The 20,254-nt window shown below is 40.1% G+C and overlaps 2 protein-coding genes across 5 annotated transcripts in view; one reads left to right on the forward strand and one right to left on the reverse strand.

Moving 5' to 3' along the window:
* The window catches only part of LOC149034685 (uncharacterized), a 340,415-nt gene that overhangs the window by 12,569 nt on the left and 307,592 nt on the right, over positions 1-20,254 (forward strand). The window lies entirely within an intron of this gene.
* Positions 4,694-14,927, reverse strand: LOC149034687 (uncharacterized). The gene is made up of 4 exons (XM_089193789.1): positions 14,336-14,927; positions 13,095-13,685; positions 9,317-9,384; positions 4,694-8,831 (listed from the first exon to the last, which is right to left on the reverse strand). The coding sequence occupies exons 1-4, from the start codon at positions 14,925-14,927 to the stop codon at positions 4,872-4,874; spliced, it is 5,211 nt and encodes a 1,736-aa protein (XP_089049915.1). The 3' UTR covers positions 4,694-4,871.

Raw genomic sequence — 20,254 nt, forward strand, 5'->3', positions numbered from 1 at the left:
CCACGCTTATCTCGTGTTCTCCCAATCTCCCGCGTGTTTACATCAGGCTATGTAAACACGGAAACCATTTTGCATTTCTTCATTAACTTCCATGGAAATTCAAAACTTAAGCACACCAACGTGCTATATAATATACTGTTCCTCTTTAACTGTAATCACTCCGTAAAGAAGTCTCAGTTAGAGACGAAACGCGTACGAGATAAACGAGAAACTTACAACTACAAGAAGTGTTTCTTTGTGCGGCTGGCCTGTCTTAGTTAAAAAATAAAAGATAGGAAAAATTACAAATTTTAAGAAAAGTGTTTTGGCGAATTCTAGAAAAGCGGGGTAAATTCTGAGAATTCGTCCTACAAGTGGGATAGATCCTAGGGTGCTAAATGCAATCTTTAAGCCGATTTTCCATTTTTTTTGCGATGAATTCTAGAAAAACAGGATGAATTTTGAGAATTCGGCCTGCAAGTGGCTAACACGCTAATTTCCCATATGCCATCTTCACCCCGATTTTCCATTTGATTAGTGAATTTTAGAAAAACGAGGTAAATTCTGAGAATTCATGCTACAAGTGGCTAACACGCTAAGTTCCCATATGCCATCTTTACTCCGATTTTCCTTTTTTTTTTAACAAATTCTAGAAAAACGGAGTAAAATCTAAGAATTCATCCTGCAAATGGAATAGATCCCAAGTTACCATATCCAATCTTCAAACCGATTTTCCATTTTTTTTCAATGAATTCTAGAGAAACGGGATTAATTCTGCAAATTCATCCGCAAGTGGCTAACACGCTAAGTTCCCATACGCCATCTTTACCCCGATTTTCCATTTGATCAGTGAATTCGAGAAAAACGGGGTAAATTCTGAGCATTCATGTTACAAGGGAATAATACCCGGAGTTCCCATATGTTATCTTTACCTCGAATTTCCTTTTTTTTCAGTGAATTTGACAAAACTTCGAATTCATCCGCAAGTGGCTAACACGCTAAGTTCCCATATGCCATCTTTACCCAAATTTTCCATTTGATCAGCGAATTCTAGAAAAACGGGGTAAATTCATCCTTTACGTGGAATATATCCTACTGACTTGCCATAGCCATCTTTACCCCGATTTTCGATTTGATCATTGTGTGAATTTGTCGTAAACGGGGTAAATTAAGACAAATCCACCCAAAAGTGCAATAAATCCAACGATAATTTAGAAACAGTACTAAAAAAAGAACAGCTAAAATCAGCGGAACTGCAATAAAATCACATCATAATCTACTACTTCAAATTTTTACGGAGGGCTCGGTGCGATATAGCAAAAACCTACAATATTCAAAATAAACAACTGAAGGCCAAACTTCTGTGATTGAAGGAAGACTTCGTGACGCACACAAATTAACACAACTTTGACCTCTCAGTCGATCTCACCTCCGGCAGATCAGCGAAGCGTCAAAAATATATAATTTTATGCCGACGAACCATAATCTACGATCTTCAACTATTAAAGAAAATAAAACAATTGTGATATGACGTCACATTGTGCTTTTGTCTCAGCTTGTGGGTAAAATGTTGTCAGTGGAGTCGCAAGTCGAACAATGAAGACAGTAAATTAAGCAAGACTGCAAATAAAGCGTGAACAATAAGGCATCCTTTGGTCGAAAGTCGCTTTGTTATTTACGTAGCTCAGTAGTTATTCTTCCACGTTTAGGTTATAACAACGATGCGATCACACGGCGCTAACGAAGGAACGATAGAACTTCAAAGAAAATAATATGGGAGGCCAATAATCCGGTTCGCAATGATCATGCGAACAGCATGTTTTCTTGAGATCAGTTACCGGAAAATACTGGTCAAATTTTCCACTTATCCCGACCCCCCTTGAATGAGTACTTTTGCTTGAAAACATTACTACAACGAAGTCTCTTAACCAGTCCCGAGCCGCGTGTCGCTCGATAGATCACAGGATATGATTGGCCACTGTATCACATTACATCAGAGGACATATCTGCAATAAGAGGACAATGCAACGGTACAATGTGGATTGGCCTGCCGCCATCTTGAAATCGCAATGTAGGTGGACCCTGGGCGAGAGTTCAGTGACCCATTCCCAATCAGATGATAGAAGAAGCCTTAATTTGGACATTGAGGGACTCGTTTCCAACAAAATGCACCGATTATGTGGTCGAGACTTGAAGGGAGCTCTTCCGCTTTATGACTGCTATTATGATGAGAGGACTGAGGAGAGCAAGCACTGGCACCCTGCGGACTAGGAATCAATCGAAAGGAAAACTGAGATTTCACTAGAGATGACTTTAAGAGGACACCATCGTAAAGAAGACAAAATAAACATAATAACAACTACTCTGGGAGAGTAACGAGGTATATAAGTTGTAAGAAGCCAGACGTTGCGCGAAGATCGAGACGAATGAAAATTGAAACAGACAAGGAGATAGTCGCGTCCTATGAAGCGCGCAGAAGAATAAAGTTGAGGATAAAAGAGGTGCGCATAAAGATGGGAATAAAGGAAAATTGCAACGAAAAAAAAGGAAGGAACCAGAGGAAGGGATGCGCAAATGTGAAAAGGTGTAAAAGCTTGTGTGAGGAAAAAGATAAAAAAAGGCGCAGACATGTAACAGTATGAACACGTCCGTTGGCGCTCAAAACCGTGTGGCAATACGGAGAACGATAGACATTGAAAGAGATACAATCGAAGAGATGACGCGCTTTTGTTAAGTGGGCGGGAGTTTGAAACATGGAATGTTAGTACACTGTTAGCTGCACGCAATTATAAACCTGGCGCGCGGGTCAAAACAAGCATTGAAGTCTCCATAGGATCTGCTTTCTCTTCATCTTACGCGCATCCTAAGAACATGGAGACAGACACTGTAAATCAACGCAGTTTTTGTATTTTATACACTCTATAATTCTCTTACACAAAAAAGTAAAAAAATAAGCACAATAGAAACTGCATTAAATCGTTCAAGGCATTAAGTAAAATACGCGCTAAACGGAGACGCTAAAATGAACCCATTTACTCCCAAGACTGATCATAATTTAAATTCTCCTCACGGTATTAATACACCGACAAACATGGTGTCAATAACAATTAGAGAAAATCCAAACTGGAGGATAATCTTTTACAAGAAACGTAATGTTACATCGAATTCTCGGAACAAGCGACAGCAAAGAGAAACACATTCTTATCAGTTGGGAGAATTTTTCTTCAGAACTTGGGAGTTCGTGAGTTAATTAATACAAACTAAGATAAATGAACAATTATCTTCAACTTAAAATAAAATAGCTTCAAAACACTTCGCACGAAATACACTGACATTATACAAACCATGTTTAGTTAAAACTGTCCCAGCATGTCTTTAAAACCCTAGTTACATTGAACCAAGTGTGAGGTTAACTATTACATTTTATACCAGCATTTACCAATGGTAGTTATAATAATCTGCAAAACTAAGATTTATTTTACAAAGCTTTCTTCTAAAACAGCATTGATACAGTATATCTGAAAACTTTTGACCACATAACGGGTTCTAATTACAAAGTGTGCTCTAAATACCAAACTATAAATTCTTAAACCTAACAAAGATATTATCTGACATCTTCAAATCATGCTGAGGGACATTTAAAGCGATGAAAAATTTTGAAGAGGTGATTTTCAACAATTAGAAGTTTTATCCTGAAGCCCTGAACCTTTTCAACTACGCACTAGGTTTACATTAATTAATGAGCCTTTTTACCAAAATAATTCCCATTGAGGACTACATGGCTTACGTTAACTGCTTCTCTCATTTATAAGCGTAAATATTGTCCTACTAGAAACAACAAATTCCATGTCACATACATTAAAAGTCACACCTATGGAAACTTTAATTATAGTGAACTCTGCGTCCCTCTTTCCTAGTTTAGATTACATGGACAATTTTTAGCCTCTCTGTCGTCGTTCTTTAAAACGAACGGATCAGTGTTTGGTAAAACGGACAAAAATTGGTCAGAATCGTTTGATTGAAAACAGGGTTGTAGCCAGCTTTTTGACTAATTGTAAGCCTCTTCCCTCACAAATTTCAATTTTTGTTTCAACATTTGCAAGAGTCATATTATCTTTTAGTAAAAGTCAAGCGGGCAGAAAACAATTGTAGGCCGGGCCTACGGGACTAGAGGCTGGCTACGCCCCTAAAAGTAGGTGTAATGTCTCTAACATATGGTTAGTAAATTTAATAACATCATCTCTGATGTTTACTTCTTCAAATTAAGCCTAGAATGGCAGTCTTGGCACTGACAGAATTAGATTGCATTAAAATGGATTGAGTTGAAAATGGTAATCAATTTTTTTGTAAAGATGAAGGTAAATTGTAACAAAGTAATTTATGATGTAGAAAACGGTCTAAGATCAATTCACATATTCAATGAAAGTTTTGGAAATAAAAATTCGCCAACTTTTGCAAATGACGAATTGTTTCTTTGCTTATCAAAAGCTTAGAGCATAAAGGTAATTAAAATCCGGTGGAAAAGCCCCTGGTTGGGTAAAAGAAATAACCTTTAAATTATTTTCCATACAACTGATTGTAATACAGGAACAGAGCTGAGTGACATGTTGGTGGAAACGGAAACCTCATTCATAACAGAGGCCTTGTTGCATTTCGTTCTCTTCGCAAGCATTTAAATTTGTTAAGGTAAATAAAAAAGACAATTCCACTGATCAAAATATAATGAAATAGACTGGCTTATTTCTTCACCATAGTAAAGTTGCACATCTCAAGTTCCATTTAACAAAAAAATAAAAAGTAAAGAAAAATAGCCAAAAATTGTTTAACATAGAGAAACATTAAAACCTTCCAAGTTCCTACTTCATTCTTTTGAGATGAAAAAAAACATTTTCTCATTTATTTGATTTTCTATTCAAATTTTCTCTTTCCTTTGCCATCAGGTCAAACGTGAGGTCATCTCCAATCAGCAAAAAGGGCGCCCAGTATTTGATTTCGTGGAACTCATCTGATTCTCTGAGGCTTTTCATGGCCAGGTTCAGTGACTTGCTTGTAGGTTTACCTTCTGCAAGGTGTTGATAAAAGCATTTCATGAACTGGAGAGTAGCCTCGTCATCAATCGCCCACAGGGACACCACAACAGACCGAGCACCAGCCCCCATAAAAGCGCGCGCAATGCCAACCACACCTTCAGCCTTGATCTCGCCCCGACCACTGTGGCAGCAACTGAGCACAACAAGTTTGGAGCGAAGTTGAACATTCAACACATCTCGAATCGTTAAAATGTAATCCTCCTTCTCCGTAGGCACAATAGATATTCGGTCTAGGTCAGGTGTAAGAGCAATTTCGCCAGTTTCCGAACATCCGTGTGCCGCAAAGTGAACTAAGGAAACGGAACTGAGTCTTTTCAACACCTCACGTTTCGTGGCCTGTCTGCCAGTGATTGGCGTGATATTCAGAATTTTTCCGATCATATCTACTTCTTCTTTAGCACACGGAAGCTGCTTGAGGACTTTCTCTCCCTCGCTGTTAGTAACCTCGGATACCCACGGATCTCCTACAAGTAACGCACCACTGCTTTTGTGATAATCATCTGGGCAATCGGCAATGAGTCTAAGACTTGCTAACGATGGAGCGACTCGGATTGTGAACGATTCACACAGGTATTTAGAATTACCATCCTTCAATGCAGCGTAAGGAGCGATCCACAGGGGTCCATCAGGAATAATGAGTAGCTCATCCCCTTCAATCAAGTCAGCCACTGGCTTCATAACGATATCATACAAAGTGCTCAAGCATCCGTCTTGTTGGATGTGAGGTTGAGGGTTGGCTTCTTTGGTTTTCTCATTCACTTTTGAACGGCCCTCCCTCAAAGCATCTAAAGATCGATTCTCGCATCTCACATTAGAACGAACACCAAGTTGTGTATAGACACCGAGCATAAACGACTCAAAGGACTGGCTAACTCCACTATTCTCTGAAACAAAACCTTTGAGTTTACTTTGTCTTAACTGAACTTGTTTTCCTTCGGACACAACCCAAAGATTGACGTCAGCTTTGTCCACTGCCTGAAAGACGGTGTTTGATGGAACGCTTTTTAAAACTTTTGAAAAACGTTTCATCCAAATCGATGTAGACTTAGCAGTGACTGCTAAATCTTCATCACCTGCCTTGTGCTGACTTGCTTCACCACAAAAACTGGATTCCATAAGGTCGGACAGAGCTTGAGCTCGTCCTTTCTCAGCAACAAATAAGGCTTCATCTATATTACCTTGTTCTACGAGAACTCTCCACAAACCCGTATACGCCATTTGATGCTGATTTCGAAAGTTAACTTTCCACTCATCTTTAGATGTAAGAAGTACTCTCAAGGAATTGAATAAGTTTATGCTAGCTTGGTAATGTTCAACGGCTTTTGGCAGTCCACCTTGCAACTCAAAAACGCATCCTAATGAACAGTAGGCCATTGCCTCCAAGGATTTGTCTCCTACTTCTTTAGCTATTTTGAGATTTAGGTTGTGGTACTCTATGGCTTTTTTGAAATCACCCAGACTCTGATAAGCATTGCCAAGATTGCCATAAGCGTTACCCTCCCCATGCTTGTCTCCTACTTCTTTAGCTATTTTAAGATCTAGGTTGCGGTACTCTATGGCTTTTTTGAAATCACCCAGACTCTGATAAGCATTGCCAAGATTGCCATAAGCACCACCTTCCCCATGCTTGTCTCCTACTTCTTTAGCTATTTTAAGATGAAGGTTGTAATACTCTATGGCTTTTTTTAAATCACCCACACTAATATAAGCATTGCCAAGATTGCCATAAGCACCACCCTCCCCATGCTTATTTCCTACTTCTTTAGCTATTTTAAGATGTAGGTTGTGGTACTCTATGGCTTTTTTGAAATCACCCAGACTCTGATAAGCATTGTCAAGATTGCCATAAGCACCACCCTCCCCATGCTTGTCTCCTACTTCTTTAGCTATTTTAAGATGTAGGTTGTGGTACTCTATGGCTTTTTTGAAATCACCCAGACGACGATAAGCATTGCCAAGACTGCCATAAACACCACCCTCTCCATGCTTGTCTCCTACTTCTTTAGCTATTTTAAGATGTAGGTTGTGGTACTCTGTGGCTTTTTTGAAATCACCCAGACTCTGATAAGCATTGCCAAGATTGCCATAAGCACCACCCTCCCCATGCTTATTTCCTACTTCTTTAGCTATTTTAAGATGTAGGTTGTAATACTCTATGGCTTTTTTTAAATCACCCACACTAATATAAGCATTGCCAAGATTGCCATAAGCACCACCCTCCCCATGCTTATTTCCTACTTCTTTAGCTATTTTAAGATGTAGGTTGTGGTACTCTATGGCTTTTTTGAAATCACCCAGACTCTGATAAGCATTACCAAGACTGCCATAAGCGTTACCCTCCCCATGCTTGTCTCCTACTTCTTTAGCTATTTTAAGATGTAGGTTGTGGTACTCTATGGCTTTTTTGAAATCACCCAGACGGCGATAAGCATTGCCAAGACTGCCATAAGCGTTACCCTCCCCATGCTTGTCTCCTACTTCTTTAGCTATTTTAAGATCTAGGTTGTGGTACTCTATGGCTTTTTTGAAATCACCCAGACTCTGATAAGCATTGCCAAGATTGCCATAAGCGTTACCCTCCCCATGCTTGTCTCCTACTTCTTTAGCTATTTTAAGATGTAGGTTGTGGTACTCTGTGGCTTTTTTGAAATCACCCAGACTGTCATAAACATTGCCAAGATTGCCATAAGCGTTACCCTCCCCATGCTTGTCTCCTACTTCTTTAGCTATTTTAAGATGTAGGTTGTGGTACTCTGTGGCTTTTTTGAAATCACCCAGACGGTCATAAGCATTGCCAAGATTGCCATAAGCGTTACCCTCCCCATGCTTGTCTCCTACTTCTTTAGCTATTTTAAGATGTTGGGTGTGGTACTCTGTGGCTTTTTTGAAATCACCCAGACTCTGATAAGCATTACCAAGATTGCCATAAGCGTTACCCTCCCCATGCTTGTCTCCTACCTCTTTAGCTATTTTAAGATGTAGGTTGTGGTACTCTATGGCTTTTTTGAAATCACCCAGACGGCGATAAGCATTGCCAAGATTGCCATAAGCGTTACCCTCCCCATGCTTGTCTCCTACCTCTTTAGCTATTTTAAGATGTAGGTTGTGGTGCTCTGTGGCTTTTTTGAAATCACCCAGACTGTCATAAGCATTGCCAAGATTGCCATAAGCGTTACCCTCCCCATGCTTGTCTCCTACTTCTTTAGCTATTTTAAGAATTAGGTTGTGGTACTCTGTGGCTTTTTTGAAATCACCCAGACTCTGATAAGCATTGCCAAGATTGCCATAAGCGTTACCCTCCCCATGCTTGTCTCCTACTTTTTTAGCTATTTTAAGATGTAGGTTGTGGTACTCTGTGGCTTTTTTGAAATCACCCAGACTGTCATAAGCATTGCCAAGATTGCCATAGGCGTTACCCTCCCCACGCTTGTCTCCTACTTCTTTAGCTATTTTAAGATGTAGGTTGTGGTACTCTATGGCTTTTTTGAAATCACCCAGACGGTCATAAGCAATGCCAAGACTGCCATAAGCGTTACCCTCCCCATGCTTGTCTCCTACTTCTTTAGCTTTTTTAAGATATAGGTTGAGGTACTCTATGGCTTCCTCTCCCCGATTATAGAGATCTATGACTTTCTTGACATCACCTGAACTTGCACTACCATGGTCATGACTAATAGGATCTTTTTCCTCCATGGACTTATCTCCCACTCCACTGACAGACTGAAGTCTTAATGACAACAGGATCCTATTGTTTTTGTCAATCTTTTTTATGTTAAGGGTAAAAAATGTGGAAAAAACAAAAAAGATTATGTTTCTGATCATATTGATAAGTAATAGTCCATTTTAACATTTGCGTGCTTGGTTCCCAAGCCTCTGAAGAAGAGGGATGATAAAGGGTGACCTTGTTATGATAAAAACATTGCTGCTTTTTAAATGCAAACTCCTTTGTTATTATCGTTTCTAGACAAATTTGGTCTGGAAATTAAAGGGTTATTTAAACTAATGTACCAGTTATTGGCATGGATAGTAGAACTAAGTCAAATTGGCTAAAAGGAGTAATTTCATTAATAAGTCATGAGGTAATAACGTCTCCTATATTTTTAATCACACACACTTAAAGTATATGAGCTGACAAGTTCCCATCATAATTAATACCCTTCTTTGTATTTTCTCCCTTGAAACATCAAATTATGGAAACTTTTTTTTTATAACCACGGTAAAAAATGAACGATTCCTTCAAAGGATACAACTAGTCCCTTATCACACCAACTGATTGCTTCTTCCAATCTCTTCAATTCAACACAAGCAGCGGCTCCTGTAGGCAACAACACAAAGAAGCATACTAATACTGTAGCTCAATTCTGAGAAAAGAACCTGAAACCATTGGAATCATTACAGACCAGAAGAAAAAAAAAAGACAAAACAAAACAAAACAGAGAAACTAAACAGAAAAGAATAAACAGGGCCTATTAGGTTTCAGTAGATTTATTTAGCTTCACAGACAACTGAAACTTCTAAGAACACTTAAATTGGGATCAACAACTCCCACAAAAACACTAAGAGTTAGGTAAGTCCTGATTCTTTTTTCTAAAACAGCTAGATAGTGACTTAAGAGCGTGTCCACGAGAGAACCGGGCGGTCGTGCTACATGCCATCACACCGATTTCAATGAAACTTTGTCAGTTTAAAGGCTCTACCCCAAAACTAAAAAAAAAACAGACTGGTTTCTGTTTTGGTTTTTTCCGTGGGGAGATAGACCACCCCCTGGTTTTTCTTGGTTTTCACTAATGAAATCGCTTCAAATAGGTAAAATATATGAAGCTCTCACTGCGATGGTAATTAACTGATTACTTTGAGGATTTCCACACATATTTTTACATCCTTAGTTAATGGCCGCCGCGTGCATCAGTCAGTTTGATTGATGGCTTGTCAATCAACAGAGGCAAATATACGACTGTGTTTTTAGACTTTTCGATTCATCTAAATATTTTACAACTTTGAGGTCAAATATCTCCCGTTGCCAGAAAGCTACAACACTAATCTTAATTACCCTTTAAAACCCATCATTTCATCTCTGAAAATCATCAAAAAAATCTTTGGACACTACCGCATTTTTGTCTTGGATACCTTTTAAAATCTGCGATTGTGACAAGTTTCTCTCAACTACACCTATCACGCACTTCTTGCTCTACGCGGTCACTTGACAAAATAAACCTACATTTTTTAGTTCTTTATACAAGATGATTGATCAAGAAAGGTTAAAAATGTTAAAACATTTGTTGAACAAAACATTCATCAGTCTACACTTTGATCGTCTATTATCATTATCGCACAGTTTACAATAAAGAAACTGTAACAGGAGAGGAGATTTTAAAGTCACATGTCGCCTGCTTGTTAACGTACAAGTTCCCGAGTGTAACAACTTCGGCTTTTCCATACCGCGCATGACGGGAAACTCTGCCCCCCTTATTTGATAGGAAATATCAATAGCCCCATAAATTCATTAACTACGCCATGTTTGCAGAAAATAAGACTGGAAAATGTTTTTTCCACTTTCCACCATCAAGAAATTCCAGGTATAGAAATAGTATTTGTAGGGTTACTGCGTGACTTTTCATGAGAAGTAAAAATTGTTCATCTTTTTTTTTCAAGAAGATACTTCTAGAAAGTTCTTAATCCTTCTGTTATCTTATTTTCCTGTTTTTTGACTGCAAATATCATTTGCATTTGCTATTATTTTCGCTGGTTGTCATGGCCTTTCCTGCGTGCACGTGCGAGCTAGTTCATATACAGGACTCTTTCGAGTTTCTCTGGGTGGTGTCGGGCTTAGGTGTGTAGGTCTGGCTCGAAAGATCTCTGCACGCTGCAACACGGGTTCCTATGTTTTCTCCTTTTTCTTCATTTGGATTTTCATTCTCTTGCTTGCATTATCACACATTTATGTTTTTTTATTCCCTCAGTGCGTTCCCTCAGATTTGGAAGTAGGCCGTGAAAAGTCAATATTGACCAGAACTGAAATCCTTTTCTATCACTATTTGTTTCGGAGAACCCCCGTCATTTGTGACTTTATTTCTCAAGAAAATGTGTTTTTATTTGCTAGTTATTTCCATTAGAACATGAAACTACGTCCCCATAAGTTTTTTTTGTCTCGTGACTCCCAAAAACTAGGTTTGCGACAACATCAATTAAGAAATCAAAGGCAATTACGCCTGAGAAATTCGCTTGTAGCCTTCTACCCGCAGAAGGCAACTCCATATAATGAAACGTTCTAAGACCTCTATAAACTAGAGACATTGCGTGATGTTGAGGGGTGAAATATTTACCCTAAATCTGTGACCCTCAAACGGATCACGTACTCGTACATGTAACGTCCGGAAAATGTCACGCATGTATAACACCGTAGGCGCACCTGCCCAATTCTATCCATTGGCTTCTGTTGTGTCATCTAGACTCAGTCAAGTTACTTCTTTCATTGCTATTGCTCAACTGAATTTTATTAAAGAATCAACAAGCTATATTCACAATACAGTAGTAGGAATCAGTAATACTACTTTTTGAACATGAATGAAAGTGATCCTCGCAGTGATGTGCACTACTTAGGCAGTAGTGAAAATAAGGCCTGAAAAAAATTTCAGGCCTGTACGGGATTTGAACCCATGACCTCTGCGATACCGGTGCAGCGCTCTACCAACTGAGCCAACAAGCCAACTGGGAGCTGGTCATGATAGTGGTTCTAAATAAATAAACCCGTGAAGTGATGAATATACGGTTAAGAATATATGAAAGTCATATATTTGAACTGCGGATAAAGACATGATAAAGACATTTAGAACCACTATCATGACCAGCTCCCAGTTGGCTTGTTAGCTCAGTTGGTAGAGCGCTGCACCGGTATCGCAGAGGTCATGGGTTCAAATCCCGTACAGGCCTGAAATTTTTTTCAGGCCTTACTTTCACTACTGCCTAAGTAGTGCACATCACTGCGAGGATCACTTTCATTCATGTCTTTATCCGCAGTTCAAATATATGACTTTCATATATTCTTAACCATATATTTATCACTTCACGGGTTTATTTATTTAGAACCACTATCATGACCAGCTCCCAGTTGGCTTGTTAGCTCAGTTGGTAGAGCGCTGCACCGGTATCGCAGAGGTCATGGGTTCAAATCCCGTACAGGCCTGAAATTTTTTTCAGGCCTTATTTTCACTACTGCCTAAGTAGTGCTCATCACTGCGAGGATCACTTTCATTCATGTCTTTATCCGCAGTTCAAATATATGACTTTCATATATTCTTAACCGTAAATACTACTTTTACATAGGAATGTACTTTTACAATCATGTACCGATCGTGTCTTACAGGATATAGCGTGACTATAGTAACGCTTAGGTAACGCAATACACTACATCCTTCCCGGACAAAGTTCAAAGGTTTCTATTTCAAAGTTAATTAAAGATAATCATTTTAAACTATTTTAATCACAGGCGTCCCAAGCTCCAGCTGTGAGATGATCATCTTGCGCAATAACAGTCATGGCGGAATTATAAGAGTTTGTATGGGAATATTTACGACCGCTCTAAGGAATAAAAAAATACGTCAAATTCTCAAAAAAAAATACCTCACCTTACTTCCACAGCGTATTGCTTGTTATCTGATCGCTTACTTTGATGAAAAGAGCCCATTTGAGCGAGTTGTTCATTTCGAGCGTTGAAAACCTCGAAAGGAACAACTCGCTCAAATGGGCTCTTTTCATCAAAGTAAGCGATCAGATAACAAGCAATACGCTGTGGAAGTAAGGTGAGGTATTTTTTTTTTGAGAATTTGACGTATTTTTTTATTCCTTAGAGCGGTCGTAAATATTCCCATACAAACTCTTATAATTCCGCCATGACTGTTATTGCGCAAGATGATCATCTCACAGCTGGAGCTTGGGCCGCCTGTGTTTTAATCAGCTAATAATATACGAAGTTCTCGTTATCTTGTGTAGACTTCACTACACGTCCGGACCTAGTCGTGACATTGCCTTTATTCTGAGAGGCTTGATCATCGGAATGATCACTTTCCATACAAGCATCAGAATGTTTGTGAATGGTCTCACTAGATTCAACATTCGCTGAATCACTAGAACTACTAGACCCATTACTTTGTTCGTCGTTGCTAGTATCTACGATTTCTTCATTCTCATTTGTGGGTGCGCGCTTCAAGTATTTTGCATTTCGAATAAGAGTGGTACCAGTTGCTGCGTTGACCAAGGTAAAAGTGTCTCTCCCCCGGGACTGAATGATAACATGCTTAGCCGGGTGAAATTGAGAATCTAACTTTGCCGGCCTTATGTTCGCGCAAAATACGATATCGCCGATTTTGAAATTGTGCGGCGTTGCGTTATTTTTCTTGTCGTGATAATCTTTCATGCGCTCTTGATATTTGTGACATCGAGAACGAAGCTCGTCGTCATTTTGGCTGGTCTGATTTGACTCGACATGTGGAACTTTCATACGAATTTGTCGATTGAACAACAACATAGTGGGTGATTTCCCACTAACAGGATGAGGAGTCGCTCGGTAAGACATAAGAATTTTGGGTAATTCCTTTTCCCATGATTTGCCTTCCGATACTGCAGCGCGAAAATTTTTTTTAAGGTACCGATGAAATCGCTCTAATTTTCCATTCTTGAATTCCCCGCACCCAAAAAACTGACAACCAGAAATGCGGTGCGGGATAAGCAGACAATTCTTAGCCCATTTATTGAACTAACCAACTAATCACAAGACAAAAACAACTGTTTACACTGTTTAGACACCAAAAAATTAAACAAACTCTACACGTTCGATGCGGCCAAAGTAAATTGAATAAACAAAACCACTTATAATGACTGTCAATCATCAGGAAAGCACAACTAAAAATCGTTACGAGGAAATGGACTACAGGATTCCACCCAAACAATAAAGAAGAACAAAATTTAACTGTCCGCTTGTAAAAATCCACAATGAAACTTGTTTACTGTTTAGCGAATATATACTTGCTAGTTTACATATCACACTTCTTTCCCATAATCTCACGCCGGCACTTAAAACACACTGCCGACAAATGCACTCGTGCTTGGGAATTCAAGAAAACCATTTATCTTTTGTTTCATTACGCTTCGCTACATTCAGGCAAAGATAAATGAACAATTGCTTCTAGCAAAATACGGCGAAACGCGAGTATGCTTGATACCGCACGTTTTCAGAAAGTTTTCAAATTCTGCGCTTACAAATTGTTTACCATTGTCAGAAACCAACTCTTCTGGAAAACCAAATCTGGCAAAAATATCTGTCAGAACTCGAATGACCTCACGAGAGGTGATTTGTCGCAGTATGTGCGCCTCCGGATATGACGAATAATAATCGATGTACGTCAAAATAAATTTCCCGTTTACTGGACCAAAGATATCTACTGCGCCCTTTACCCAAGGACCACGAGGTAACGATGCGGGCAGGAGAGGCGTGTACTTGTTTAACGGTTGATTTAAAATACATGCACGACAATTTTTAATCATTGCTTCTGCTGCGCTGTTCATTCCAGGCCAAAAGAATCGTGACCTGAGAAACTGTTTAGTTTTGACAATTCCCTGGTGCGTCTCATGCGAGAGCTTAAGAATTTTCTTTTGCAGTGACGAAGGAACAACAATTCGTTTTCCTCTGAGAATAACACCTTCATAAACAGATAATTCATCCTTAACTGCTTTAAACGGTTTCAGTTTTTCGTCGCGCGACCACTTGCAATCTTGAATATGCTCGATTAATTTGGACAAAGTGTCATCTCTGCGTGTTTCGCGGCTCATCTCGGCAAGAGTGACAGCTTGCAGGGCTAACATGTTGGTGTCATAAACAAACCTAACATAATTCTCGCAAACAGTTCCGCTATCGGTGTAGTTTTCACACTTCGAAGGAAGTCAAGACAGTGAATCTGCAGTGTTGTCCTTTCCCGATACGTGTTGTATATGGAAATTGTACTGATGCAATCTCCAGGCCAAACGTTGAATTCGCGGTGGCAGGACTTTGCTGGACTGCGGATCAAACATGCTGGACAGAGGTTTGTTGTCAGTAAGTAGCGTAAAATTGATTCCGAACAAATAATTGTGCAGGCGTTCGACTGCCCATACGCATCCAAGCGCTTCGCGTTCGATTTGCGAATATCTTCGTTCGGTGGGCGTAAGTGATCGACTTATGTAGGCGATTGGTTTTCGCTCGCCGTTAGTTTGGTCTTGAAGCAGGATTGCTCCTAAACCTACTGGACTAGCATCGGTGATCAAATACGTAGGAGAGTTTAAGCGAAAACATGCGAGAACGGGCTCGCAAGACAACACTTCCTTAAGGGCTTCGAATGCCTCTTTTTGCTCCTTTCCCCACGAAAATTTTACTTCGCTCCGAGTTAACTTTCGCAAAGGTTCCACGATGTTCGCGTAATTCGGTATGAATTTGGAAACATAACCGCACGTTCCAAGAAATGACCTAAGATCTAATACATTCTTTGGCGGTGGTGTAGCTTTTATTGCTTCGCACTTTTTCGGATCCGGCTTAATACCATCGGCAGATACTACATGGCCTAACACCGAAATCTTGGTAACGCCGAATTCACACTTGCTTTGATTTAGCCTTAAGTTGTTCGCACGACATCTCTCGAAAACTTTACGGAGCCGGTTAATGAGTTCTTCCATTGTCACAGCGTGCACGATGACATCGTCGATAGAGATTTGAACTCCGTCGATTCCGAACAAAAATTTGTTCCATCATCTTTTGGAAAGCTTCGCTTGCATCACTAAGACCGAAGGGAGTACGCTTAAACCTAAAACAACCACGAGGCGTGATGAAGGTAGTGATGTACCGCGACTCTTCAGCTAGCGTAAGCTGAAAAAAACCACTCTTCGCATCGATTTTTGCAAAATACTTCGAACCGTGCATAGCTTGCAAAGTGCCATCTACCTTAGGTAATAGGTGTCGTTCCCTAATTACAGCCTTATTTACTTTCCTGAGGTCACAGCACACTCTTATTTCCCCCGATTTCTTTGGGACGATTACTAAATTAGAGACCCATGGGCTGGCCTCTGTGACCTCCTCAATGATGTCATTTTCGAGCATCTTGTCTAGCTCGTTGTTAACTGCTTCAATTTGGCTAAATGGTATACGCCTTAATCGTTGACTAACAGGTTTGACGCTAGAGTCAACGGCAATTTTGTGCTCAAAGTTGGCCACTTTACCTATCCCATGAAATATTTCGTCAAATTCACGTAGTAAAGAATCTAATTCACTATTTTCACTAGTCTTAGGAAAACTTGGCTTGTCTTGAACGAGGTTTACACTAATTATCTCTAAATTGAAACTTGAATCCCTCCCAAGGAGTGATTCTGAATGCCCTTGTATAACATATACATTTGCTCTTATTTCTTTCTTTCCTACTTTGATAGTGGCAGTAAAATAGCCTTTGCAATTTAATGGATCTTTCTGTCCATAAGCAATAAATCGCTTTTTGCTTGGTCTGAGTTCATGAGACTTAAATTTAGCATTGTACAATTGTGACGAGATAATATTGTACTTACATCCGGTGTCTACTATCATGCGGATCTTTTGTCCGTCCATTTTCACTTGGACTGAACTGTCCTCATTGTTCATTGAGAATACAGGCTCATTCTCGTCCGTGCTTTCCTCACTGAACCATTCTGCCGCTTGGAGGTTTCGAACTTTCCTGTCCGTCTTCTTGGGGTTCTTTCGTGACTTTTTCCCTTGTTTCCGGTTTGCTTTCTGATCTTGCTTGCTTGATTTGCAGACCCGGGCAAGATGACCCACTTTCTTGCAGAAATTGCATCTCGAGTTGATCGCACCGCATTCGTTAGGACTGTGACCATCCAATCCGCCACATCTGTAACAGATGAACCCTTTTTCGTCCGCTCCATCGGTAGGCTTTTTGGCGTTGACTTTGTCGACTGGTATGGGGTCTTCCTTGGTGCCCTTTGTAATCATGCTGGCATCTTTCCTTGACGATTCTTCGCTCCTGGCCACTTTCATCGTTTTCGTCAGGTCCAGATCGTCTTGAGTCAGTAACTTTTGTCGAAGGCTTTTCGACGCGCACTTTTCAACGATCTGGTCCCTTATCATCTCTTCTTCGAGTGTGCCAAACTCGCACGATTTCGCAAGTTCTCTGAGTGCTGTAAGGTAGCTATCTATCGGCTCGTCTGGCCTCTGTTCCCTGGATCGGAACTTGTACCTTTCAGACACCACGTTTCGTTTTGGCGCAAAGTAGTTTTGAAGAGCTAGTTTCGCATCTTCAAGTTTTTTATGTTCGCCAGGCAGGGTTCTGAAGATCCTTTGCACAGCGGGCCCAAGGCAGTGCAGGAAGGTCGCTCGCTGGACTTTGTCGTCCTTGTCGGAGAGCTCGGAAGCCACGGAGTATATATCAAAGGAACTCACCCAGTGCTGCCATTCGCAGTACAAGTCGGCTGCGTCGATGTTGAACGGCTGTGGCGTAGAAAGTCCCGTCCGTTCCATCTAGCTCAAGGAGTACGTTATTGGCTTTTAATCCTCGTCGCCAGTATGTTGTGTCGTCTAGACTCAGTCAAGTTACTTCTTTCATTGCTATTGCTCAACTGAATTTTATTAAAGAATCAACAAGCTATATTCACAATACAGTACTAGGAATCAGTAATACTACTTTTACATAGGAATGTACTTTTACAATCATGTACCGATCGTGTCTTACAGGATATAGCGTGACTATAGTAACGCTTAGGTAACGCAATACACTACAGCTTCAATAGCAAAGAGACAACTTATTTACTATTTGTATATGAGCAAGCTTATTTACCCTACTTGAAAAAATCCTTGATGAAGTCTACTATTGTCAGACGAAACGCGTGGGAGATAAATACAAGTTTTTACTTTCTCAGTTCGTGCAGTGATGCTCACTAGTTTGTTCCTTTAAAATGCTTTTAATGTGAAGTCACGTCGACCTCGACAGAAAAATTAAGCTCACCCTGTCATAATCGATGGTTTGATACCGTAAGTACCAATTTAGGTACATCATTGGGCTTTGATCACAATGATAAAAAAAATGTGCGTTTCCTCACGCTTGCCACGTTTATTCTTTGGAAAATTATTTTACTGGAGGGCGATGTCCCTTACCGTGGCGCGTCTTGACTCTGGCCGACGAAAATTATCGAGGTGAACTCCATGAAATTCTAGTCAAATGTTTTAAAAACTTTGTCTACCCTTGATTTGCACGCAGAGAAAAAAAAGGCAAATTCCGAACGGTATTTCAAAACATTTTATCCATTAGTCAATTTATGAACTGTTTTATAGCAGCCCGAGGAAAAAGCAAAATTGAAACAACCGGCGTATCGGTCAAATGAATTCCAATTTTTTCAACAAGGAGTTGGTAAGTTCATTTTTCCTAGTAAATTTAAGTAGGGGTAATTTTTTTGTGACAGCCGATCAAAGATAGACATTTCTGAAACGTCTCTGAAACTCTTTTTAAAATGAGTTTACACTTCCAGTAATACTTTCCTCCTTCTCGCAACAGCGCAACAGACATTTTAATCCTATGTAGTGTAGGTGTATCAGTTCTATTACGTCTTCATAGTGATGCCATATAAGAAATCGAGTGTCTAAAAAGCCCTCAATTCAATCTAACACTCGAATTGATAAAGTCAAGATGGTGCAGTTGTCTTGTTCCTTTGCAACTAACTGTAGAACCAAATGTTATTTTTCTCGCGCTGGACAGGGACGGCAACAGCTCATACCTCTAAATTCGTGGGTATACAGCTTTAAAAAAACGTTTGAGAGACGTCGGTGTATCCCAAACATGCGTTTCGTCCGAGATGGAGCTTATTCTAGCGCGTATTGGCTTATTTGGAGATTACGAAGGTGGCGATTTCACGATGTACCTCAAATATCGTGCACCACTTGGTGTGAGATTCAGACCTTCGGGTTCGTAAATGCCAGTATCCTCCTCATAAAAATCGGAGACATAAAGTGAGAGAGAGATGAATCTGCAGATGGCAGAAGAAATCAAAGCTGGTGGCGAGTCTTCCTGGTAACGGCAAGGTGACTGTAAACCTAAATAGAACGCTTACTGTAGCTGCTATCTTAGAGTCGGCAATGAATGAGGAAGAAGGGCAAGAAGAGCGCTTATCTGAACATCAGTTTTCCTAACTGGTGATTTGTGACTGAGATGAACTCTATATCATATGATTGCTAGGGATACGCAGGTACTGTAGAAGAGCTCACATAGATAGAGGTGGGCGATCCTCCCTCTGACTTAAGAACTGCGACAAGTTTATAGCGCAGACCAACTGGCACGGTTTGAAGCACCTCAGGGTCTCACTAGACTCATCACATTAGAAACCTTCAGCAAACTAATCGTAGAAGCGGGTGGTTATCAGCAACGTGCACAGATTTCTGAACGTGGGTCATCGCGAGAACTATACCCAATCCGTCATAGACGGAACAAGAAAGCGAGATATTCTTGCTAAAAGAAGGATGTATCAGGACGTTTCAGTCATTGGCTGCCATCCAAACGTACCTTGACAAAGACAAACACAGTGAGGCCGACAAAAAAATTCCGCCTAGGATAAGATCAAGAGGAAATGGACTAAGACCGGCTTGCCATTCTATAGGGGATGGCTACGTTCAAGGTCGGACCTCAGGTAAAAATTCTGACGAACAATCGTTAACTAGCCAAGTGGACTTTGGATGGGCTCTTTGGAAAACACAAAAAACAGAGAGGCCGATGCCAATGATCCAGCTTCAGAATTCGAAACTGACCGAACAAGGCAGAAGATAAGGAGGGACCTTGCAAAATTTAGACAAAGACTGCAGGAGAGGGTACAGCTGCTATTAAGCTTAAAAAAAAGACATTTGCATCTCACTTTTCTTTCATATTTATTGTCTTTGCTCACGAAAACAACTGGCTATGTCTTGGGATTTCATCAAGGGAGATTTGCAGGAAGCCTACTCGTCAAATTACTGCTGGCTCATTCTTATTTTAAAATTTTACAAGTCACGCAATTAAACCCGGCAACACTCGATCTAGAGAGATGTGGATTTAAATGTAGTAATAGAATGCTTGAAAAAAATATGCAGATATTTTACAATCGAAGCAGGCAAATAATCAAAGAGATCTGCAGATTATTCTGAAATTGTTATCTAG

The sequence above is a fragment of the Pocillopora damicornis genome, chromosome 14 (assembly GCF_964200805.1).
Source record: "Pocillopora damicornis chromosome 14, jaPocDami1.2, whole genome shotgun sequence".
NCBI classification, from domain to species: Eukaryota; Metazoa; Cnidaria; class Anthozoa; order Scleractinia; family Pocilloporidae; genus Pocillopora; species Pocillopora damicornis.